This window comes from Stylophora pistillata, chromosome 7 (assembly GCF_964205215.1).
Source record: "Stylophora pistillata chromosome 7, jaStyPist1.2, whole genome shotgun sequence".
Lineage (NCBI taxonomy): Eukaryota > Metazoa > Cnidaria > Anthozoa > Scleractinia > Pocilloporidae > Stylophora > Stylophora pistillata.
In genome coordinates this window covers 10,766,128-10,788,283 of record NC_142525.1, presented here as the reverse complement: position 1 = coordinate 10,788,283, position 22,156 = coordinate 10,766,128, and the positions used below count along the sequence as shown (strand labels likewise).

Below are 22,156 nucleotides of genomic sequence, written 5' to 3'. Positions count from 1 at the left end.
GAGGGTACTGCGGAGCGTTGCGGTCTAAAAGAAACTTTAAACTTTGGGCATTGTGGTCCTAGTCGTGTATGATTTTCAAGGAAACCACGAGAACGTATAAATGCACGGATGCATTTCTAACTGACTAACACGAGGGCTGAAACTCTTAACGGCTGCACTTGGTACAAACGGATCGGGGCTCCGTTTCTCGAAAGTCTCGGTAACTCAGCGGGCCCCGAAGCCATGTTTTATAATCTAAATTTAAAGGATAGGAAAGCAGGTTCTGGCACCCATACCAGTCCTTATTGTTTCTTTAGCTGATAGTTTTATCTTATCATTTTCAAAACGTTTGAAATCCCCATCTTGAATGGAAGCAGAACAGCTTTACGGGCCCATTAAGTTACCGGAACTTTCGAGAAACGGGCCCCTGGTAACTTAGCGGGCCCGCAGCCATGTTTTAAAAATCAAAATTTAAAGGATAGGAAAGCAGATTGTGGCACCCAAACCTTTTTGTTTCGCTAGCTGATAGGTTTATTGTATCATCATTTCAAAACTTTTGAAATCTCCATCTTGAAGGAAAACAGAACAGCTTTACGGGCCCGTTAAGTTACCGGGGCTTTCGAGAAACGGGCCCTAGAACCGAAAAACTCTAAAATTACTCGAAGAGTCCTTGCGGCCTTTCTAGAATTGTTGTGGGATGCGCTAATCTTACAGAAATACACTGACATGCAATAAGTCCATCAATCAATCGATCAATTAATTGGGTCGAACTTGTTATATACCGGAAATATTCCGTGCCATTAAATAACTTCATGCAAAGAACTCTTTTAATTACATGCCGCAAACCTTGAAAACAAACGAAACACACGGAACTGCTAAGCACCTCATCATATTCAGTCAGTATTATGCAGTTTAATTTCAGTATCAGACTGAGTCTGTTTGAGGTCAGGGGAGACACTTTCAATTTACCCCTCAAGAATGTCTAACATAATTGTGAAATTTAAGTTATCATAACCAGATAATATTGGGCATTGCTTAAGTGAAATTAGCGCTTCCATCGTGGTAGTTAAAGGCGAGGTGGACACACTGCAGAGGGCTGTGACATCAAACCAAACTTTTTCCTACTTTTTCTCTCAAAAATAAAACATGCATTGTTTCGGTTTGTCTTTTTTTTTTTTTTCGTCCAAAAACACAGACATGTATTCCAATATCCCAATAATACTAATAAGTTTCGATTTGCAACTTGCAAAATTAAAGATCTGACGAAAATTCACAATGCGAACACGACCATGTGAAATTATTGTGAAAAAAAAAGCACTTGTATTATTGTACATGTGCTATATCCTTAAAGAGCCTCAGTTGCGGTAGCGTCTGAATGAAAAAATTTGATCACTGAAACCGTGGTGACTTCAACTAAATTTGAGGCACCTTTTTACAATCTATTGCAATGCAAAGTCTACTGCGAGTATTTCGCATTTGAAAATAATTCCCTTCAAATCGATAGTTTCAACTCATGGGCAAAATTTTTCCACTAAAGGGCAAAATGACATAAATTCTTGTTTCCTTGCCCCCGCACGACTGATCTGTGACGGATTCTCTTCGGAAAGTGGCTTGTACCTATTTCCCATTTCGCCAACCGAAATAGGAGGATTTTCATTTTCTCTAACTCCGTACGTCACAACGATTTGTAAAACGGGGGCAGGAGGACTTAACTGAGTCTTAATATAGGCACCTATGAATGGCTTATGATCTATGATCTATGACCTATGACCTATGACCTATGATCTATGACCTATGATCGATCTAAGGGTTGCATTCCTGCGAGTCCTGTAGTTTTTTCTTCTTGGCTACGAGAGACTTTCTCAAACTTTCCGAAGGAAATTCGTCTCAGGAGACAAACTCGAGGAATTTCCAGAAATACAGGCTACACGAATAATCACTCTCGTGAAAGCAAATTTCAATTGTAGGACAAATTTTGAAAAGGCTCAATTGACATAAATTAGAGATCATTGTCAGCAGCAAAATGGTGTGAAAGCCTCACTGAGCAGTAAATTATTAAGAAGGAGTTTTCTAGTTATTTGTGTATGTATGTGTGTGAGGTATTCTGAATACCAAGTGATATGGATAGTGTCTATATTCATCATAAACGTTCCTTATTTACATAATTTGTTTTCCGCAATGATCACACCCAAACATTCTTCTTTTCCTAAACGTAAGTGAGCAGGGGAACACAAATTGTAAACATTCATAAGTAAGATTATTTCTGCCAATTCTTGGTAACTTTTCTTTTTCTTTTTTCATTTTTTTTTCCCGAAGGTTATCGAAAAAAATTTTCGGATAAAGTCGTTTTACTGTCGCTCAATTTCGAAAAATCCCTGGCGAAAAACAATCCCTCGTGAAGAAGAAGGCAATTTTGGTTTATCAAATGAGTTGAAGATGTAAATTGCCACCGTAAGTATAAAGAGTTTCAAAGCTTGGTTTTCGGTTGTTACCCTTTCGTCAGAGCGAATGAAGAGCATTTGCATACAACAAAGAGGTACGTAAACTGCAAATATGGGGACGAAAAATCATCATCATACATTTCCCTCCGAGTGAATATATTTCGTGAAGGTGGGAAGTGAGGGTTAAGTCAAGAATTACCGATTGCAAAGGAGCGAGGATATGAATCGCCAAGCACCGAGGGGCGCTTTTTGTGGAGAGCAAATATGTCATGAAAAGGTAAAATTAAGAAAGTCTTAGTATTTTTAATCTCTTCCACGCAAAGTGGAGTAGATACAGAATTTCATTAAAACATGTTAGATTTGCATTAACTGAATGGCTTAATTCCTTTCAAATACAATTTCCTGCATAACAGCTCGAAAAAAGTCGATATAATTGAAGGAAACAATTGCGACTTATACATATCAAACTGTTTCCCCACTGCGATGGACATTTGTTTTTGTCGGTTCCAGCCTGGCGCGGCCGCTAACCCAGATGCCCTCCTGAGCAAATTTTCAAAATGGCGGACAAGCCAAAGAGAGAGATAAGAGAACCAAAGCGATTCTACAACAAATACTCAACATACACCCCTGTTAAAAAGGTCACTTCACAGAGAAAAGATACAAAATTGTATGATATTGAAGACACGGAGGTTGACAAACCCAACAAGAGACTGAAAATTCACTACATAAGCTACAGTACACGCTTCGATGAGTGGAGACCCTTCGGGGTTCTGTCCTCGTGTACCGGTTCACAAGAGCCAATACAAAAGACCAAATAATACACAATAGCTAACCGATAACTCCTAAACAAAGAAAGAACAATGATAATTCCCTTGTGAACCGGTACACCAGGACAGAACCCCCTTCGGGGACGGTGAAGCATCTGAATATTTTCCTTCGAAATTGTATAGATTAGTAGGCTGCAACAAAAATTTATTGGACGACGTTTAGGGTAAAAACAGCAATCTAACCTGAAAAAAATGTATTTATTCCGACTCTTTCGGAAAATAACTTTACAAATCTTACTTGTTTATCTCGGAAGTAAACGATGGTGAAGCGCTTTCCGAGCTACCCGATTCTTCTCCCACTGCTTTCACGCTTATAAAACAGGAAACGGGCAAAAGGAGGAAGGTGTGGCTGTTTTGACTAGCCATTTGACGAGGTTCAATGTGCTCCTTGTTCGACAATTTACATATCAAAACAAAGGAAATTTGTTCCTCTCTTTGATTTTGGCGGTACAGTTTCAATTTGCGCTTGCGTAAGAGAGAAATCGCCCAAGACTCCTTGCTCGGTCTTGTTTTGACCACGAACGCCTTCTTAATTTTGACGGACCCGCTCGGGAAAAGGTGAAAATGACGAGGGAAAAACTTTACTTTGTAGTACGAAAATACACAAAATGGAAAGCCATGATATTATAGTTCAATATTTCGGTGGTACATTGTTAACTTTTTATACAGAGAGTCGGCAAGATGATACAACATCCAAAAATCGCACTCGATTTGAGTGGGCCGATGAAGTGGGCGTGGTCACGAAATTCAGTAAGAGACTATTTGTACCCCGCGAGTTTGATATGCATTATGTAGAGATAGAAAAACTAGAAATAAAAAGCTTACAAAGTTTAAGGTGCTATTTTTAGTCTTAGGAGAGGCACCTGCATTCAATAGTTTTTGGCATGCGTCAAAACAAAGAGATAAACTGGCCTCAACAGGTACAATCATTAAGATAAGACTGCTGGATTTTAAATTTATTTTTCTCAGAAAGATCACTTTTTAACTATGACTTTGAGTTAAGGCCGGTTTTGTCAACTCATGTTCATCAGTAAGACAGAACGTTGAGTAATCGTTTCACTTTTAAGTGCTACTGAAACGTAATTTTCATATCCGAGATTTTTGCAATATAATAGAGTTTGAACGTTATTTGCAAACGCTGTGTACTTTTTTTGGGCCAACGCATAGCGGAAAGTACATTTTTAACCATTCAAAGTTGACCGGCTGGGATCAAAATTGGCGGCCATCTTAGCGCGGCCAAAACAGCCCTGTGACGTCACTAGTTGTGTACTTCTGTGAAAGAAGGGTGAAAGCATGGACTGTGGCTTGCATGTTGGGAAGCCGAAAAAGAGGATTTCGGGCAAAATGCCATCCTCGTCTTCTTCATCGGCGGCCATATCGGCATCTTGGCTATCTGCGAGAGGTTCGCCTGGATAGGGAACAAAATTCCCGACTGATACCGAGAGCGAATCTCTACCAGTCTATTTAGTTAATCGGCAACTGACGAGATCCACAAGATTAGGATCGAAACCGCGGTCTTGCCTGACCATCTACAGAAAATGTCGAAAGACATTATAACGGCAGATGTGCAACTAAACGCTCCGGGCCAAAGCAATGGCATTCAGAGAATGAAGAAAACATGGAAGCCTCATGGAAGCCTCTCTTCTTAAGAAGAAAACCAGGATTAAAAAGAACCGCTTAAATCAAGTGAAATCGGTAAAATAACGACACCAGGAGCAAGCAACACACGTATAGAATAAGGTAAGCCATTTTTATTTAATATTTTCACTTTTAACTAACTCTATGGCTATCTTGTAGAAATTCCCATACAAATCCTTATAAATCGATATGCAAATTGTGTTCCTTGTGTGGTTCTCAAAGAGAGCTTGAGCTGCCTGTGGTCTGAGGATAACAAATGCCTAGCAGAACATGCCCAGAATCCCTACAATAGAGGGCGAGAGCCAAAATAAGAGCAGACGAGGATTTCAAAAATGAGATAAAGCAAATCCTTAACAACGCGGAGCAAGAAACAGTAAAGGCGATAATGTGCTTCTATGAACGTGAAATCGGTCGTTTTAATACCGAAATAAAGAAAAGAAAACGAGCCAAAACGGCTGGAACACTGAACACTAAGAACTATAGTACGATCGATCGAATCAGCGCGCGTGGCGCAAGCTGAAAGCAATCAAGACAACTTAACGATCGTGACAGTCAAAAAAAAAAATAGCTGTACATCTACAAGGCGAACGATTCGAAAAAGACGCAATCCCTGATGTGCGTACTCAGTGCCACACAAAAAGCAAATTCTCCTGAAAAAGTGGCACTTAATAGAAACACAACCACTACTGAGCGAACTATACAAAAATCCGCCGCTCGTATCTTACAAAAGAGGGCGGTCGCTCAAAGACATACTCGTGAGGGCTAAACTTTGAATAGGCTACTCTAAACACACGCTGGGGAGTCGTGTAGGCCTGTCAACCCCATTTTACGCCACCATCTTCCTCTTCGCTACTGGAGACAACTTCGCTTCGTTCAGAAGAAGATTCACTTGACAAAACTTCAATATCTGCCATCTCCTTCGCCCATGAATACAAACAAACAGCGAGTTAAATAAACCACGCTATCGGTTCTCCAATTCGCCAAACAACGACCCTACAGTATTCTCGGCGTGAACTGGTGTCGCTCCGGAAAAATTATAGCCTTCAGGAGAGACGGTCAGTTTTATTTAAGAACATTCGAGCGGATGGAATTTTCAAGTACCGAGGGAAACGGTCTGGAAGACTTACTAAAACACAATTAAATACAGGCCGAAGCAAATATTCTTCAGAAACGAATGATTTTTCCACCTTGAATAATTATTCACAGTCGAACAATCACACTTTACCGGGGCTTTCAGTAATTCCCGTGAGAACAACTACGCGCGTCATCTCCAGTAGTTACACAAGACAAAGAACTGTTAATTGCTATAACTCTTCCACCTTGAATGAATTTTTACGGTTCAATAATCACACTTTACCGAGACTTTCAACAATTCCCGTGAGAGTAACTACGCGTGTCTCCTCCAGCCGTTACACAGAACAAAGAGCCGTCAATTTCAACAATCTGGCTATTATCAAGCCTAAGAGAAACAACGACGCCAGCAAAAACACCTTGCAATTCGTACCGTCAATAGCTATGTCTAATGTAATGAGTTTGGCGCCAAAAATAGACGAACTTCGTATTTTTTTGAACACCCACAAGTTTGATCTTTGTTGTATAACGGAGACATGGCTGAAAGATCCTATTGATGACAGCGTAGTTGACATTAGTGGCTACAACATTATACGCAAAGATAGGACCCACAGGCTACATGGGGGAGTGGCTCTATATGTAGAAGATTCCATCAAATTCTCAATTCTCCGGGACTATGAGTTCCCTGACCCCGAGGGCCCTGAGGTTTTGTGGGCCAAGATCACGCCCAACCGATTGCCTCGGGGTTATAGCTGCCTTATCATTGGTACAGTATACCATCCTCCAACACCTGCCAAAGATGAGCCCCTCCTTGATTACATGATGGATTCTCTCTCTAGGATAGAGAGTGATATCCCTGGCGCAGGTATAATTCTCGCTGGCGACTGGAACAGGGCAAATGTTTCACCAGTTATTAAGCAGGTCCGCCTCACGCAAGTCGTCCATTTTTCAACAAGAGGGAATCGTACACTCGACAAAGTGTTAACTAATCTTACAGAACACTACGAGAAACCTTCTCCATTCCCGCCATTCGGACTATCCGATCATTGTACTGTTGGTTTGTTTCCAAAAATTAGATCGAAGGCCAATATTCCTGCATACAGAACGGTTACTACACGTGCTGTTAACGCTGAGTCCAAACAGGCTTTTGGTCGTTATATGACGGGGGTCGACTGGTCATTAATCGACACTATAGATAGCGTCCAAGAACAGTATGCTCACTTCAGTCACCTAATTCACATAGGGTTAGATTCTATCCTTCCCAAAAAGCGAGTTAAGTTCCACCGAAACGACGCACCATGGATTTCACCCAAACTCAAGGCACTTATAGCACACCGTCAAAGAGCATATTACCAAGACAACAAACCATTGTTCCACTACTACCGGAACAAAGTAAACAGGGAACGGAAGCTCTGCAAACGCTCTTATTACAACACTAAAGTCAGCGTTTTGACCGAAAACAATCCTAAAATGTGGTGGTCCGAATGTAGGCGGTTATGTGGAATGAACAAAACATCTACAAGTGTCGCAAATCAGCTCCTAGCAAGTAAACCAGCTACCTCAATCAACCTTAAGATCTTGGCTAATGAAATAAATACAGCTCTGCTGGAACCTCAAGCTTCGTTTGACCCACTTTTAGATAATATCGAAACTGTGAGCACTGAGGGTTTTAAAAATCCCATTATTTCACTGGGAGCTACCTTCAAATGCCTTAGTACGGTCATCTCCTCCAAAGCTGGGGGCCCAGATAATATCCCAAACTGGGTCTTGCGTGACTTCGCTCCTGAACTCGCTCAACCCCTTCGTTGTATCATCAATTCCTCTATTAGTCAAGGCACTTTACCGGACATTTGTAAATGTGCAAACATCACCCCTCTTCCCAAAACAAAGATAGTTGAGGATGCGGCGAAGGATTTGAGACCTATTTCATTGACGCCAACGTTGTCCAAAATTGCCGAACACTACGTCGTCCATGAACATGTGAAACCAGCACTTCTAAAACGCCTGGAACCCGATCAATTTGGGTGTATTCCAGGATCCTCCACTGCGCACGCATTAATAAATCTGATGCACAATTGGGCGCAAGCAACAGACGGAACGGGGAACACCGTGCGAATCTTTGCGTTGGACTATAGAAAAGCCTTCGATCTGATAGACCACAGCCTCTTGTTATCGAAACTCTCGACCTACAACATTAACCCTTACATCATTAATTGGATAATAGCCTTTCTTAAAGATAGGAAACAAAGGGTCAAACTTGCACATGATTGTCTCTCAGAGTGGGGATCGGTCCGAGCAGGAGTACCGCAGGGAACAAAATTGGGACCGTGGCTATTCTTGGTTATGATAAACGATTTGAAAGTACCATCAGCCAGTGATTGTATAAAATATGTAGATGACACGACAGTGTATGAAATGATAAGCAAGGGTGGTCCTAGCAATGCTCAGTCTATGATAAACGAAGTAGCTACCTGGTCAACACTCAATTCATTTCAACTCCATCCGAAAAAATGTAATGAGCTAAGAGTTTCCTTTGTGCGCTCCCCTCCTTCCTACGATCTGATAGAAATTAATGGCTCTAAGGTTAGTGCCGTTAGTGTCGTAAAATTACTGGGTGTGTATTTTCAAGACAACCTCAAGTGGAACACTCACGTTACTGAGACGATTAAAAAGGCCGCTAAGCGCCTTTACTTTTTAACTCAGTTAAAGCGAGCTAAGGTACCATCACCTGAATTAGTTAACTTTTATGTTGCTTGTATTCAATCTGTCTTACTTTATGGATGTCAGGTCTACCATTATAGCCTCCCCAATTATTTGAGCTAAGGTTTAGAGCGTGTCCAAAAGAGAGCCTTGAAAATTATATACGGTTATGATAATCATTATAGAGAAGTGCTTCAGATGGCAGAGCTGAAAACCCTAAGGGATCGGAGAGAAGACCTTTGCTTAAAATTCTTCAACAACATCGTCTCCAATCCCTTGGATTGTTTGTACCACTTACTGCCTTTCGATAACCGAGGTCAACTTATGGAGTTACGACAACGCAGACCATTTAGAGTTTCCTTTAAAACAAATCGATTCAGAGATACTTTCATTCCGGCAAGCGCAAGACATTTTAACTAACATTTATTACAATTGTATATGTAAATTAGTTCCCTTTTAGGTTTGATTTTATTGTATAGTTCTATTACATAATTTGTACACCTTTGCAATTCAGCTTCCAGCTGCTATTAAGGTATTCTTCTCAATAAACGTCTATCTATCTATAATAAACGTCTAATATATCGGAGTGAACACAGCCAGTGACGTCATCAATCCATTCCGCTCGGTACCAGAGCCTGGACATGGTTTTGTGTAAAATTTTTGATTTGAACGGTTAAAAAAGATATCTTTCGCTTCTTTTTGGCCAAAACAAATTATCTCATGATGATCAGCATATTCAAAACTACAGGCTAGAGCAAAACTTTCAGATACGAAAATTTCGTTTCAGTAGCACTTTAGACTTAAAGTGTGCCTGATATAACGAATATCACCTTTTTAAAGTTATTTCTGCGATTTTAAACATTTGACTATCAGTGATATAATGTGATCAGTAGAGACTTGCTGAAGCAAAGGCATATCAAAAACCAGGAAATATTTATTGCTGCTCGACGTTTGGAATCATCATGACTCCATTATCAAGAGACTAGTTTACTAGCATGCAACTAATGAAAGGTACAAGGTAAGCATAAATTACAATAAACGGCCGAAACAAATACCTTGGCGCGGATGGAATCTGTTTGCACGTTCAGTGTTGGTTTGTGCATGCGAATGTACAATATTTCTTTAACGAGGGAATCAAATTTGCCGCTACATTTCGTGATGATGTGAAATTGCTCAATGAAGCGTTCAAGCATTTTACTATTGTGTTGGAGGTTATAATGATATAACTGAAATTTAATTAAATTTCTATCTTATATATGCATCTTTACTTTCATATCAGTAAATTAACAAACTTTGAAAGAAATTCCACGTCCCAGTCGGCATTGAATTAAACATGTTTTCAAACGATCACCCATTTAATATAACTCCTTTCTAATATAATGTTACAAGAGGAAAGACTACTTCAAAATTATGAATTCCATAGAAGGGACAAAAATTGTAAACACTAGAAAGTTTTTGAGCTCCCTTCCAATTCGCCCTTTGTACATTAATTACACATTCATTTCAACCCGTTACGTTATCCGGAACAGTTACTTGCGATCCCGCAAGCGACATACTGTTACGGCAACCCGGCCAGACAACATATTTTTCTTAGTCTGAAATCTAAACAGGTCGTGAGCCGGGTATCGTTCACACCGTTCCAATAGTTACTGCCATGAAAAAATAAGAGGCTGGAAATGAAAGGCCATTTTCAATAAACTAAAATTCAGAACTCACATCGAAGTTGAGGGATCAATTACTTTTATTCCCCCAAGCCTCGGGGCCATAATAGAATTTTGATATATCGAAAAGAAATGTAAGAGATGGAAGGATCTCAAAACAAAATGAAAAGAAATAGCAGTCTTTTGGGACTAAGAGGTGTAACCACAGCCTAAGAATACTGCATGGATGACTATGCATGTTAAGACTGTTGGATCCCGAAATTTTCAATGGGTAAGTAGCAAATTAAACAGCATAAAACTAAGTGGCTAACGGCAAGAAAAAAAAAGAACCTTTTTTCTAGGAGTAGCTATAGTCCACCAAAACAAGCAGTTTGTTTTTCTAAGTTATTTGCTAACAGATAAGCACTCGTCCAAGGCTGAATCTTGGTGATTTACTGCTGTTTTTGACACCGAGGTGGACTTTTACTGTTACAGTCAAGTACTTACAGAAATCCTTTGTTTGATAAAATTATTCATACACTGGTTGTCATTACCGCAGCACTTAATCCCAAGTCTCCTTCTCCCATCTGGTTAGGCGGCCACTTTCAGGTCTGACCCTTACTTCGTTGGTGTAACTCAGTGTTGCATTTATATTGAGTATGTCTTCGTCCCTATCTCAGTTTCCTCGGTTTCTGTCTACATTAAAACAAAACCCGTAAAAGCTTAGCCAGGGTAATATTTCATTGTGAGTTTAAGTTGCACATAAGAGCCGGAGATCATCCCCAGGAGGAAATCTACTACCCTGGATGGGATGCTAGTTCATGACAGGTTTATACCCCCTCCTCCCCTCCCTCCTCTTCCCTGCATTTTTCCCGGTTTCGCTGTTAGTTAACTGGCACTAGTTGATACTCCTGGGTGACAGAGATGAAAAACGCCTGCGCTTGTCACTTTGTAAGTCTTATGTGTGAAACCAAGGAAGCGTCACGCTGTAAGGAGGGTTAAGCTTCAACTAAAAACTTTTGCTAGAGAAGTTTTTTAACAGGGGCACAAGTTATCATTGGCACACCGTAATTTTATTCTTGAGTCATTTCTGAAATTTATCAAACTAAGAGCTAGAGTCATTCGTGTCGTTTGGTGTGCTGAGGGTCCACAGCAATAGTTGTCAGCTTACGTTTACAAAATAGAGGTTGAAGAGGTCGAAGAGTGTCATATAAAATGATGCAAAAAGTTGGCAAGGACAAACCTAATTTAATTTGAGAATTTGGCGGTTCAGAACACGCCAATGAAACAGGACACGTTCCCGTTTAGGACCAGGTTAGGTTTATCGATCATGGCTTTCAGTGGTACAAACGTAAGAATAAAGAAGCCATTCACATAAAACTTCAAGCCTCTAACATCAAAAGATATGACGGAGTCGAAATTCCGAGAACATGGATGCAAACTATTAAAAACCAAAGCAACCATCAGAAACAAAGCGTAACTATAATAGCATAACACCTAACAGACGGAATAATAACAAGGATCAAAATGCATCAATTACAGCGCGCCATAACACTCCAATAACAATGATCCAATGTGCTCTAAAAAGCGACACGTAAAACTTTAGATCGCTTCGCTTTACATAAACTAGTAGTGAAGGAGTGGAAACGTCGCGATCAATGCATTATACATTTCTTACATCGTGAGACAAACGATTAAACATTCAGTTCTCTAGAAAACCCCTCTCCCAAAATTTCAAATAGTACCGTTGTATCAGGCCGTGATCTTGAGAGGAATCTTGCAAGAGGACCACACTACCCCGTTAAAGTCTCTGTTAGAGGCTGGCGATAGTTGGTAAGAAAAAGTTTCATATACGTAATGGTTGTCAAGGAAATTAAAATAAGTATTGCTTTCACTACCTTTACCCTGCACCAATAAAAAGACCCCCAATGCAATGTGCTCTGTTATGCTGTAAGGCAGGCAGGAAGTAGTGAAAGAAGAGCGCGAAAGAAGGGAAGAGGGTTTCTTCCTCCTTCCCATTCTCTTCTGTTCGTCAAAGGCCGGATAAAAAAAGTCGGTGAAGAAATTTGATGAATAGGTCATTTTCGATATATCAATATTCTAACATGCCTCCGAGGCTTGGAGGAGGGGGTGGGGGGGGGGGGGAGAGATGAAACAAGATACATTAATTGTTCATCCCAAAACCTCGGTATTGATATGGCTAAAATGGCCTATTAACCAATTTTAAGATTGGACCTTCGCCTCCCAGATATTGCCTGGCTATTGGTTACCACCACCGGCTGATCTACCAGGCCTCATATTGGCAACGGGGTAAACGTTTCGATTTTTTAAAATGACCTCTACAAAGTGCATGTTTATGGCAGACATATAGCTCCCCTTCTTTCCGAGTCTAAGCCACATGGAATCAAGGCCATTCCTTCAAAACTCGAAAGTAGAGGTTAGAAATTCAGTTAAAAGTGTATCAATTTTTGTTAAAGAGCACGGGTTAAACTTGATCAAAAACATACTTGGAGCTGACAAAAGAACGCCTTTAAGTTCATTAACATGAGAAATAAACGTAGATGTATATTTCACTTCGTTGCAGTGGCATTTGCCAATCACCCTTTTAAAACAAAAAACAAAAAAACACTAAAAGTTTCGTAAAAATACCCATTCGTGTTGTTTTTCCCAGCGATCCGCACCAAAAAAGCTAATGAGCGCACAAGCCAACAAGTCAGGAATCTTGACTCTATTCTGAAAACAGTTTACAATAATTACCATGACGACATGACCTCTATAGCTTTGGTGAGATCTTTTCACCAAGTTCATGGAGTAAAACTAAAACAAATCCAATAAGAATTAAAGTAAATTGCGATCATATGAAACATGTAATCATTCCTTATCTACATTGGTTGGTCTTGCATAATCTCTCCTGTAGTTCCATCCATGACATAAAACTGATATAGGTGGGGACGAACCCGCTTTGCTTCAGGGGGCGAACTTACAAAGGTGGCAGGGAGCTAACTTGAAAAGAGGGCAAAACCTCCATCAAACCAGGAATAAAGCCCAGCTTAATTTGTTGAGCTGTTCCAGTGTATGCAACTACACCAATTTCGCGGAGGTCACAAAAGCACAATTAAAATGCAATGCAAGTAATGGAACTCTTTCACAGAAGGATATCTGACATCAATTTCGTACCACTTTCTAAAGATCCAAGCGCTTTCGTCATGAGCCTGTGCAGATCCACGACTGTTGTCTCCCTCCCACAATATTTGAAAATTAAAAAGAGAAAAGTTAATCCAATAGTCAATTACAAACTGAACGAAAATAACTTGAACTATTTTACAAGTAACTCTTGGTTCTAACATTAATGTAGAGAGCCAAGAACTTAGTTTCCAACAACGGATGACAATGGTCTCCAAGTTAAGTAGCCCTGGTTGCCTCGAGAAAGGCAAGTAACATAGAATACTTATACGGAATGAAAATACAGTGTTGACCGCCACTCTTCTTCTTCAGGATCCCCGCCAACTCTGAAAAACACATGGAATTTATTTTCAAAATTAGATTTAATTGATAACAGAGCTCACATAATATCGGACTACATATACTGTTACTCCGTCGTTCAAAGAAAACTACTTAATTCTTCCAAAAAATGATTATTTCTTCTAAAAAATGGAGCTATTGTTCAGAGAGTGACCAGTGAATTGTTCGGAACTCTGAGAGTAAATTACATTGTACGAGACGGAAGTGATTTCAAAATGACTTTGACAAATTCCTGCAAATGGACATGTCTCTACTTAGATATAGTTACCTTATGACTCAAACCTACATAGAATGGAGAAAAGATTTAAAAATAATACTGATACACTATGGAAGATTGAGAGTGAAAAAGGGCTCTGAGTAAGGTTGAGTAAGCAGACATGACTCAACCGAGCCAGACGCTTAAAGTAAGTGCATTCGGGTCAGTCACTCTTAGACAAAAAGCGAGAGCCTCACACTTGGTCGATTTGAAATGAATCCCCCGAGTACTCCTTAAGTTATACCTCGTTCAGTTTTACCACCTTTCTTGGTAGAAGGACAAATAAAAAACCGAGCACTCAACAACGTGCTCACACATTCTTTTCCTTAAAAGTACAACCTTAAGATCACCAACCTGCAAACACCATCATCTGCTGAAATTTGTAACTAATCTTTCTGTGTCTTCCCAAATTTAATAAAAATGATAATGGATAAATGTTGAAAAGCCTACTTAGAGCCATGGCAAGCTAAACATCGAACAGTTAAGAATCAATAACTGATGAATGACCAAGAAACAACAAGATAACGTTACATCCTGACACTAAGAGATCTGTTGCTTAGGAAGGTTAATAGTTAAACAACCGTATCGGCGAAACTAGTTAAGAGAAGTAAAAGCTGAAAAATTATCTTTGAAGCATGCTTTTGCCAGTGCTTTTGCGGTACACAACGTCCATTCGCTTTACAATCGTTTCGGACTGACTGACCGAAAGAAACTCCTAATAATTTTACTATGTCACAAAAAGTGAACACAAAAACAAAAGATCGTGCTCTCTCTTGGAGCTCTAAACATAAACTTCAGCGCCGTTGCTTTCATCTCTGATTTTCCGCCTTTCGTAGCCCGTCAAACAAACTATCTGTAGCTCTGTATAAATTGAGTCTTTTAGAGCACAGACGTAAAAAGGCCTGTTTGTGTCTACTATTCTGGGTATTACCAATATTAAAACATCAAAATAATAACAATACACTGTAAAATAGAGAAAAAAGCAATAGATTTCAAATGTAACAGTTCAAAAATGTTTTCTCTAAAAATTCACATGGGAGCTGTCTTAGTTTTTACATTCTTTTTTTTTTAATCAAAGACGCTGACACCATCCTGTCAACAATTATTATTCAAACTACTTAAAAATTTTAGCCATTTACTCTCATTTTCGAATGTAGGGCAGTTATCAGTGTTATCAGCTGTTACTTTCTCAGTCATTGTGACCACATTGTATCATTCAAATTAATGAAAAAGATACGAATGTTCATGCTATAAATTCAACATTCCACTGATGATGTTGAAAGGTGAAGAGAGATAGCCCGGTGTACGAAGATGTAAAACTCTCCGCTAGAAAATTTAAGTGTTCAAAAGTCTGCAATGAAATGTTGGAATTATATCAAGGTTAACTTTGTCATTTTCGATAGAAAGAGCTGGAATTCCACTACAATGTGAGTCATTTTACCATGTAGTATATGATAACCCTAAAGCTAAACAAAGTAGTAACTAAATAATCTATTATGATGATAGGTATATTTCGAGTAAAGTTTTTCCCTGTCTGCAACGATGCACGTTATACGGATTTTCATTCCATGGATTAGACTAAAGGTAAGGAACTTCAAATCGTCTGATAAACTAATTGCACAAAAACTCCTTAGTTACCCAACAAGTTTTGATGGTCTCGATACTCGACTCGAACGTCTGAAAACTCGACTCAAGCCTCGATCCTCGTTGTTATCTAATATCGAGGATCGAGGTAATTATCGAGGGTCGAGGTATCGAGGTAACTATCGAATATCGAGGATCGAGGCTGTTATCGAGTATCGAGGTTGTTATCGAGTATCGAGTATCGAGTATCGAGGATCAAGGTTCGAGGGCCGGCCAACTTACTTTTGAGCGGCACTGTACCTGCGAATGACAAGCTAGACTTACTAGAAGTAAAGTACCTGTTTTGTGTTCTGATTTGACTCCTCTGACAAATTGTCATATGTGTAAGGAGCTTGAAATATCCCGCAGAAAAGAACTGCAACAATCCCTAGAGGGAAACAGAATGAAAAAGATTATACAGTTTCAACAACAATGCACATGGAAATGATAATAGTAATAATAATTATAGTAGTAACTATAATAGTACACTAAATATATCCACAATAAAATATTAGAATAGTAATAACAATTGCGATAAGAATCGCTCGCGTTCTGACTGGTTAACGAAAGGAGGTATTTAGCCTGGAATTGCGAGTTAAAAACGAGGCCAAGTGATATTGTTTCGTATCTCTTATTTCGCGCTCAGGATAAAAACACATAGTATTGTTGCTGTTTTCTTTTTCCTCATTTATTCAATTATGCGAAAAAAAAAAACTGATATCACACTCATCGCTTAGTGTCGGTTTTCGCGTGCAATTTAACGCGGAATTCACGAGTCAGATAATTAATTTTCCTATCATTTTTACTGTACTATTAATATTGATATCATTATAATGAGTGTAATAATTATTATTTACACTATCATTAGTATTATTATTATTATAATTAGTAATGGTTATGGGAGTGGAGTCCAATTCAGTCTGTAATCATATGAATGTCTAACCAAATCAGACGACTACGCTGCGAGAGTGCGATTTGTTAATAGAGAGAGTTAGCACCGCGTTTGCGTGAAACAGCAAACTTCAGCTTTCCCTTTCACGTTTCACGTACAATAGCGTGAACCTTGCTGTTTTAGCTTGGCGTAGCCTCATACCATGGTGTATCTGAAGGCACTCTTGTACGACTTACAAGGAATACAAGGTGGCCTTTATACGGCAATGACGTCTACTCTGTGAGAGAAAAAGTGAAGCTGAATCTTACATACATGGCAAACGCGAAACAGGTTACTTTCACGAAGAAACGGTAAAGTGCAACCGGCAAACGTGAAATGGGGGCGGGGGGGGGGGGGGAAACAATGTCACGTGGTCACTCTTGCCGATCACGTTTCACATAAACGCGGTGTAAAATCTCTCTTGTTGCCAGTATGATTACTGACAGAACAGGAAGACATGAAGTCCTGTTTCAAATTTATCATAAGCATTACAATTTCCAAAAAAAAAAAAAGCAAAATTAGTAAAAATTTATACTGGAAAATTGTCTCCATTAGAGACACTGTCTAAAGTAAGAAAAATCCTCCATTTTGGAAATTCCCCAATTTTCCACGGAAGTAGTTGTTCCTATGGTTATTGCAATCAACTCTATGATTGGCTGCTATGACTTTCCCTTTACAGGTGTCAGATTATAGCCAACTGGCCGACTGCAATGTCCAATTTATTACGACTCTATTGTAAAAAATAGGGAAAAGTAAAGCAGAAAATCCACCAATCACGTTTGAGGAAATTGTAATGCTTACGATTAAAACAATAACAGGGCTTAAACGACAAGACATCCATCAGGTGCCGTTTTGCTTGCTATGAGCAAATTGCTGATCATGTTAAGTGAAAACTAATTCTCAAATTTATGGTAATAATAAAAATCACAGTGGAAAACTACCAGTGAGTGCTTTCTTTATTTATTACATTCCCAACATTATTCTCACCATAAGGTTTTTCTCCATGAACTGTTAGAAAGTTACCTGTTAGATTGGCTGCCTCTGCCTTCAGAAATGTGGTCCCTAACAAGAGAAAGAACAAGGCTGTCTCCAACAGAGGAAAGTCCGAGAGTTTGGTGAGTTTTGTCACCTGTTTTTGGTGTGATGTCAAGGGTCTAAAACCATAACATATTCTGCAAATCCTACAGAATTAATATCGTATTTACCCTTGTGTATTTCGCTCTTTTTTTCAACAAAAATAACAATCAAAATCGCGGTGCGTATTTTAAACGGATTCCATTGTTTGTTACGTACGCCCTAATTTGCATACGTTAAAAACACAACAAAAAAAGTAACACATTGAAAGCTTTGATTATAATTAATTATTGGATGAGGTTTTTGTGATATTCGGAATAATCAAGGTCGAGTTAAGTATTATCAGCCGAAACCGAAGGCTGAGGCTGATAACAGTAACCGAGTTCCTTAGCATTTTAGGACCCATATAGACTAAAGTTACAAGCCTTCAATATTAAGGCTGAAAAATGGTTGCAGTAGCCCCAGGAACCCGCAACACACGAACATTTGGAATCTTGCACTTCACCTGAGACAATACATAATGGTAAAGGGGGATCGTTCTTTCGAAAGGAGTAATAACATTTGCAGCGCATGAAAAAGTATCTTTGGTCACTCTAGCTTTCAATGTTCTTAAGATATTCATCCTTTAGAAATGTTGTAGCTTTTTCGAGCCCGGTTGGAACATATTTCTTACCGGCACAGCCCAAACTCTTTCCAGTCGCTGCAACAAAATGATTCTCGGGCCTAAGGCCCAGGCTTTATCGTGCCGTGCCGTGCCGAAAAAATATTTATTTCAGCCTTATTCGCAGACTCAATCGTTAGAAATACCATTTTCTTTTTATTTTTATTCTACCGATACACTTCCCTGGATGAATGTCTTTGAGGAAAAATGTTTAAAGGTTCCATCGACTTGTTTTGCCAGATGAATTTTTAGAAGGTCGAAAATTCAACAATTGTGCGGGTTTTTACTCAACCAGATATACACATTTTTGTTTCTCTGTCACCGGAAACGTAGAAATATGCTAGAAAAACAAGACTTGTCCAAGAAATATGCTTTTCTTTTACATATATGAAAAGGACGTGATAATCTTTTAAAAATATTCTTTGCAACTTCTTCAAATCTACTTTACTAGTTACCAATACTGCGAAAATTGCTTGATTTCTGGAAACTTGGCAGTGCTTGAAAAACAGAGACCGGTGCGAAGCTCACGGCCTTTCTTATAATAGCAAACGTGAAGCATAAACTACTCTTCCATATATAAAAGCCGCTGACTATTTTGTTTTTCTTTATGGTCACACCAAACACCTCTTTCCCATTTACGTGGTCAAATATCAGCATAAATGATACTTCTGATGATTAATATTTCTCCAGCGGAGGTTTCATTTTAGCTAAAAACGAAACGCAAACGCCGTGAACACTGTTCTCGTGTTTCTTTGCTAAGCAAGAATTTGCTGGTGCAGTTTCCAATTCCTTTCGAAGGTTATTTATAACGAGGTTCACAGCTTCACTTTACCTTTGTTTATTGACCTTGTTTTATTCGGAAGGGGTTTGATTCGTTTGCGATTCAGTCCTCAGCTTTCTAATTCACATCTCTTGCATGGCAATATTTTGAAATATGAGCAGATGGTTCAGCCTCTCAGGTATACGATCTTATTGTAAACGTTCAATTTCCTAACCCTCATGACGAAATTGTACCGTTTGCAATTGGTAATATAGGGTGAACCTTTCCGTTAGCTATTCCATATCTATTTGACTAATACTTTGACTATATATCATGGCGGTTGTCGTGTGGACGGACAAAGGTTCCGGTAGCTGGACACTACACTGAGCAAATGAATCACCGCAATATCCCAGGCTAGAAGTGGATCTTTCCAAGGTTATGTAAACGGCCCATTTATGTTCACCAGCACGCTCAAAGGCAGCGGATTTTGCAGTTTGCTGGATGACATTCTCCCCGCTGTACAATTTCATCGCTACTAATTTACAGGACTCTTTTCGTTTTGAAGATCGATTGGCATGAGTGGTTTTCTGGATTTTTTGTAGGTTTTTAAGACCTAACAGCTTTCGTACAGCGTTCCTAAACCGGCGTTATCTATAACAGTACAAAATCGGACTAAGTGTGGAGTTCAGCTGCAAAAGTGTTTCTGCTAATTGAAAAGCAAAATTTGAACGAGTTAGTGGGAAAATATAACCTAAGGCATCCATGAATGCTGAACAAAAAAAGGAAAAAACTAGTCCAGCGGTTATCGAACCAGTTGTCTTGGCAATTTTAGATTCGATTTTCACATACAGCATACTAGGAAGCTGGCTAGTTTTTTTCTTTCGCCTCTCCACTCCGAGAAAGACCTTGATGTAAAAGCATGCGATAGCGATTGAACGACCAAGGACCATAACAACCTCGACTGAAAGCCAGATACCATGGACTTTTTCTAAAATACTTATTGCCATCACTATAACAGCTGAGCCTTGTTTGAAAAAATCCGATAGCCAAGCAGTTAGCGCAAGTTTTATGAGGAGGCTTTTGGTTACTTTGCTTTTGTAGTCCATCCCACGTTTTATGGCCATGTATCTCTACCAAGCAATGGTTGTCAATTGATATAAAGATGATAACGACAGGAAAAATATCATGGGTTTGTTTACCAGGGAATTTAATATATAAAAATATTCTAAAGAAACCCGGCCGAGCATTAAGATAACGACTGTTGCAGATAGTAGCATAGTTATAGCTCCTGTCAGGATATAAGCGACCGCCAAGCTGCACAGCAAAATGTTCGATTTGCTTATTCAGCTCTTTCCTTTTCTTCAAAGCCATTAGTCCTGTAACGTTTAAGACAGCGGTGATGGGAGATACAATAAATGTAATGACCGCTAAAATCCAAGGGGAAGTCGTAGGAGTCAAATCCCAGTAGATATGGAAGTTTTTGGCATAAAAAGCTGACCTACTGGCCGAAGTAGAGTCGTGATTGGTTGCTGATGAGTTATCTAGGTCCATGCTGATCTAGCATCGCAGACGAGGTTAAATCGCGGCAGTTTTCAAAGTAACCTTCAGCTCTGGCGTTGTTGTCAGTCTCAGACCCTTTGCCACTACTTAAATCTGTGAAATAAATAAAAGGACATAACTGAAAGCGTAAACCCTATTGATATCGAGATATCTTATCCTCAATCTTCCTTAAAGGGATGCTAAGCATGTTAGGCTACCATCAGTTTTAAAAAGACGTAGTCTCTCTAGAAGTGGTCCGATGCATTTCGGTTGAAAAAATCGATTTCTTTCAAACTTTGCCCCTCTCGTTCTAGAAGTAATCAAAACCACCTTGGCTTTTCGAAATATCGTAGGACAATTTTTATTTTTCTGAGCGAAAATTGCTCCAGCGCTCAACGGCCCGTTTTTAACCGCGCCGATCATTAAAAAATGGCTCAAACTTAATTTCTTGTCTTTTCACAAAACTCTTCTTTGAGGAATTTTTTGGTTTTGTTTTGTATATTTAGATCGATTCTTGAGCCGGAGCAAATCACATAGGATTTCCTTTTTAACCGTATTTTTACGCTGAAAATTATACTTCAGTTTGAAACCTACTTTTCTTTTGCGGCCCCGACCACAAATTAACAATTGGTTCAAGCTTTAGCGTGCATTAGCGAGTTATGAAGCACGCGGGAAGTTTGGAAAGCAAGAAAGAAGCGTAAGAGTTGCCCGAGGCAATAGCTGAGGGCAACTCTAGCTTCTTGGGTGCTCTCCAAACTTCCCACGTGCTCCATAACTCGATAGTGCACAGCTGAAAGCATGAACCAATTGTTTTAGAACATAGCCGGTGGAATTGTGCATCAATTCCGACGCGAAAAATGGACAACTGTATCAAGTGAAGCGAATCGTGACGGCGCTAATGCCGAGTCTCCTATTCCGTTGTTTTTCCTTTTTCTGCCTCATGTAAGAACTCTAGCCCATGGGAAAAGGTCGGAAAATTGTCTTCATTTTGGGACTAGTGGGCTGAGTTTATGTTTGTTTCCATTGTTGTCGCGAAATATATTATTTTCCCCCACGATGACAATGACCGCTCGCGCGAAAATAAACAATTTCTGGCGAAGCCATTTGCTGACGCTATCAACGTGCACTATTGGGATTTTGAGCACGCTTACGTCTATTGAATTTGATTGAGCGGCTCTGCTAGCTATCTTCTAATAGGTTTTGATTACTTTTCGACTAGGGCAGATTCATGGGCAAATCAATCTTTTGAACTAAAATCCATTGGACCGCTTTTATAGAGACTGCTTTTTAATCAGTACCGGCTTTTTTATGTTTCAGAGTGGAGAGAAGCACCGTGAGGTCAAAATATTTTTGCTAGAACTCAACCCAAACCGAGACTGGCCTCAATCTCTGACCTCTCAACCAGGATTCCAGATTTCAAGCTTTAGAAATTACAGACTTAACATCCTCCCTATTTGTGTCAAACCAATACGTAAGAATGGTTATACTAAATAG

The 22,156-nt window shown here is 39.4% G+C and overlaps 1 protein-coding gene across 1 annotated transcript; it reads left to right on the top strand.

Moving 5' to 3' along the window:
- The first annotated feature begins 6,400 nt into the window (after positions 1–6,400).
- Positions 6,401–22,156, top strand: LOC148726584 (uncharacterized). The gene is made up of 2 exons (XM_088726337.1): positions 6,401–8,065; positions 21,980–22,156. The coding sequence occupies exons 1-2, from the start codon at positions 6,401–6,403 to the stop codon at positions 22,154–22,156; spliced, it is 1,842 nt and encodes a 613-aa protein (XP_088582463.1).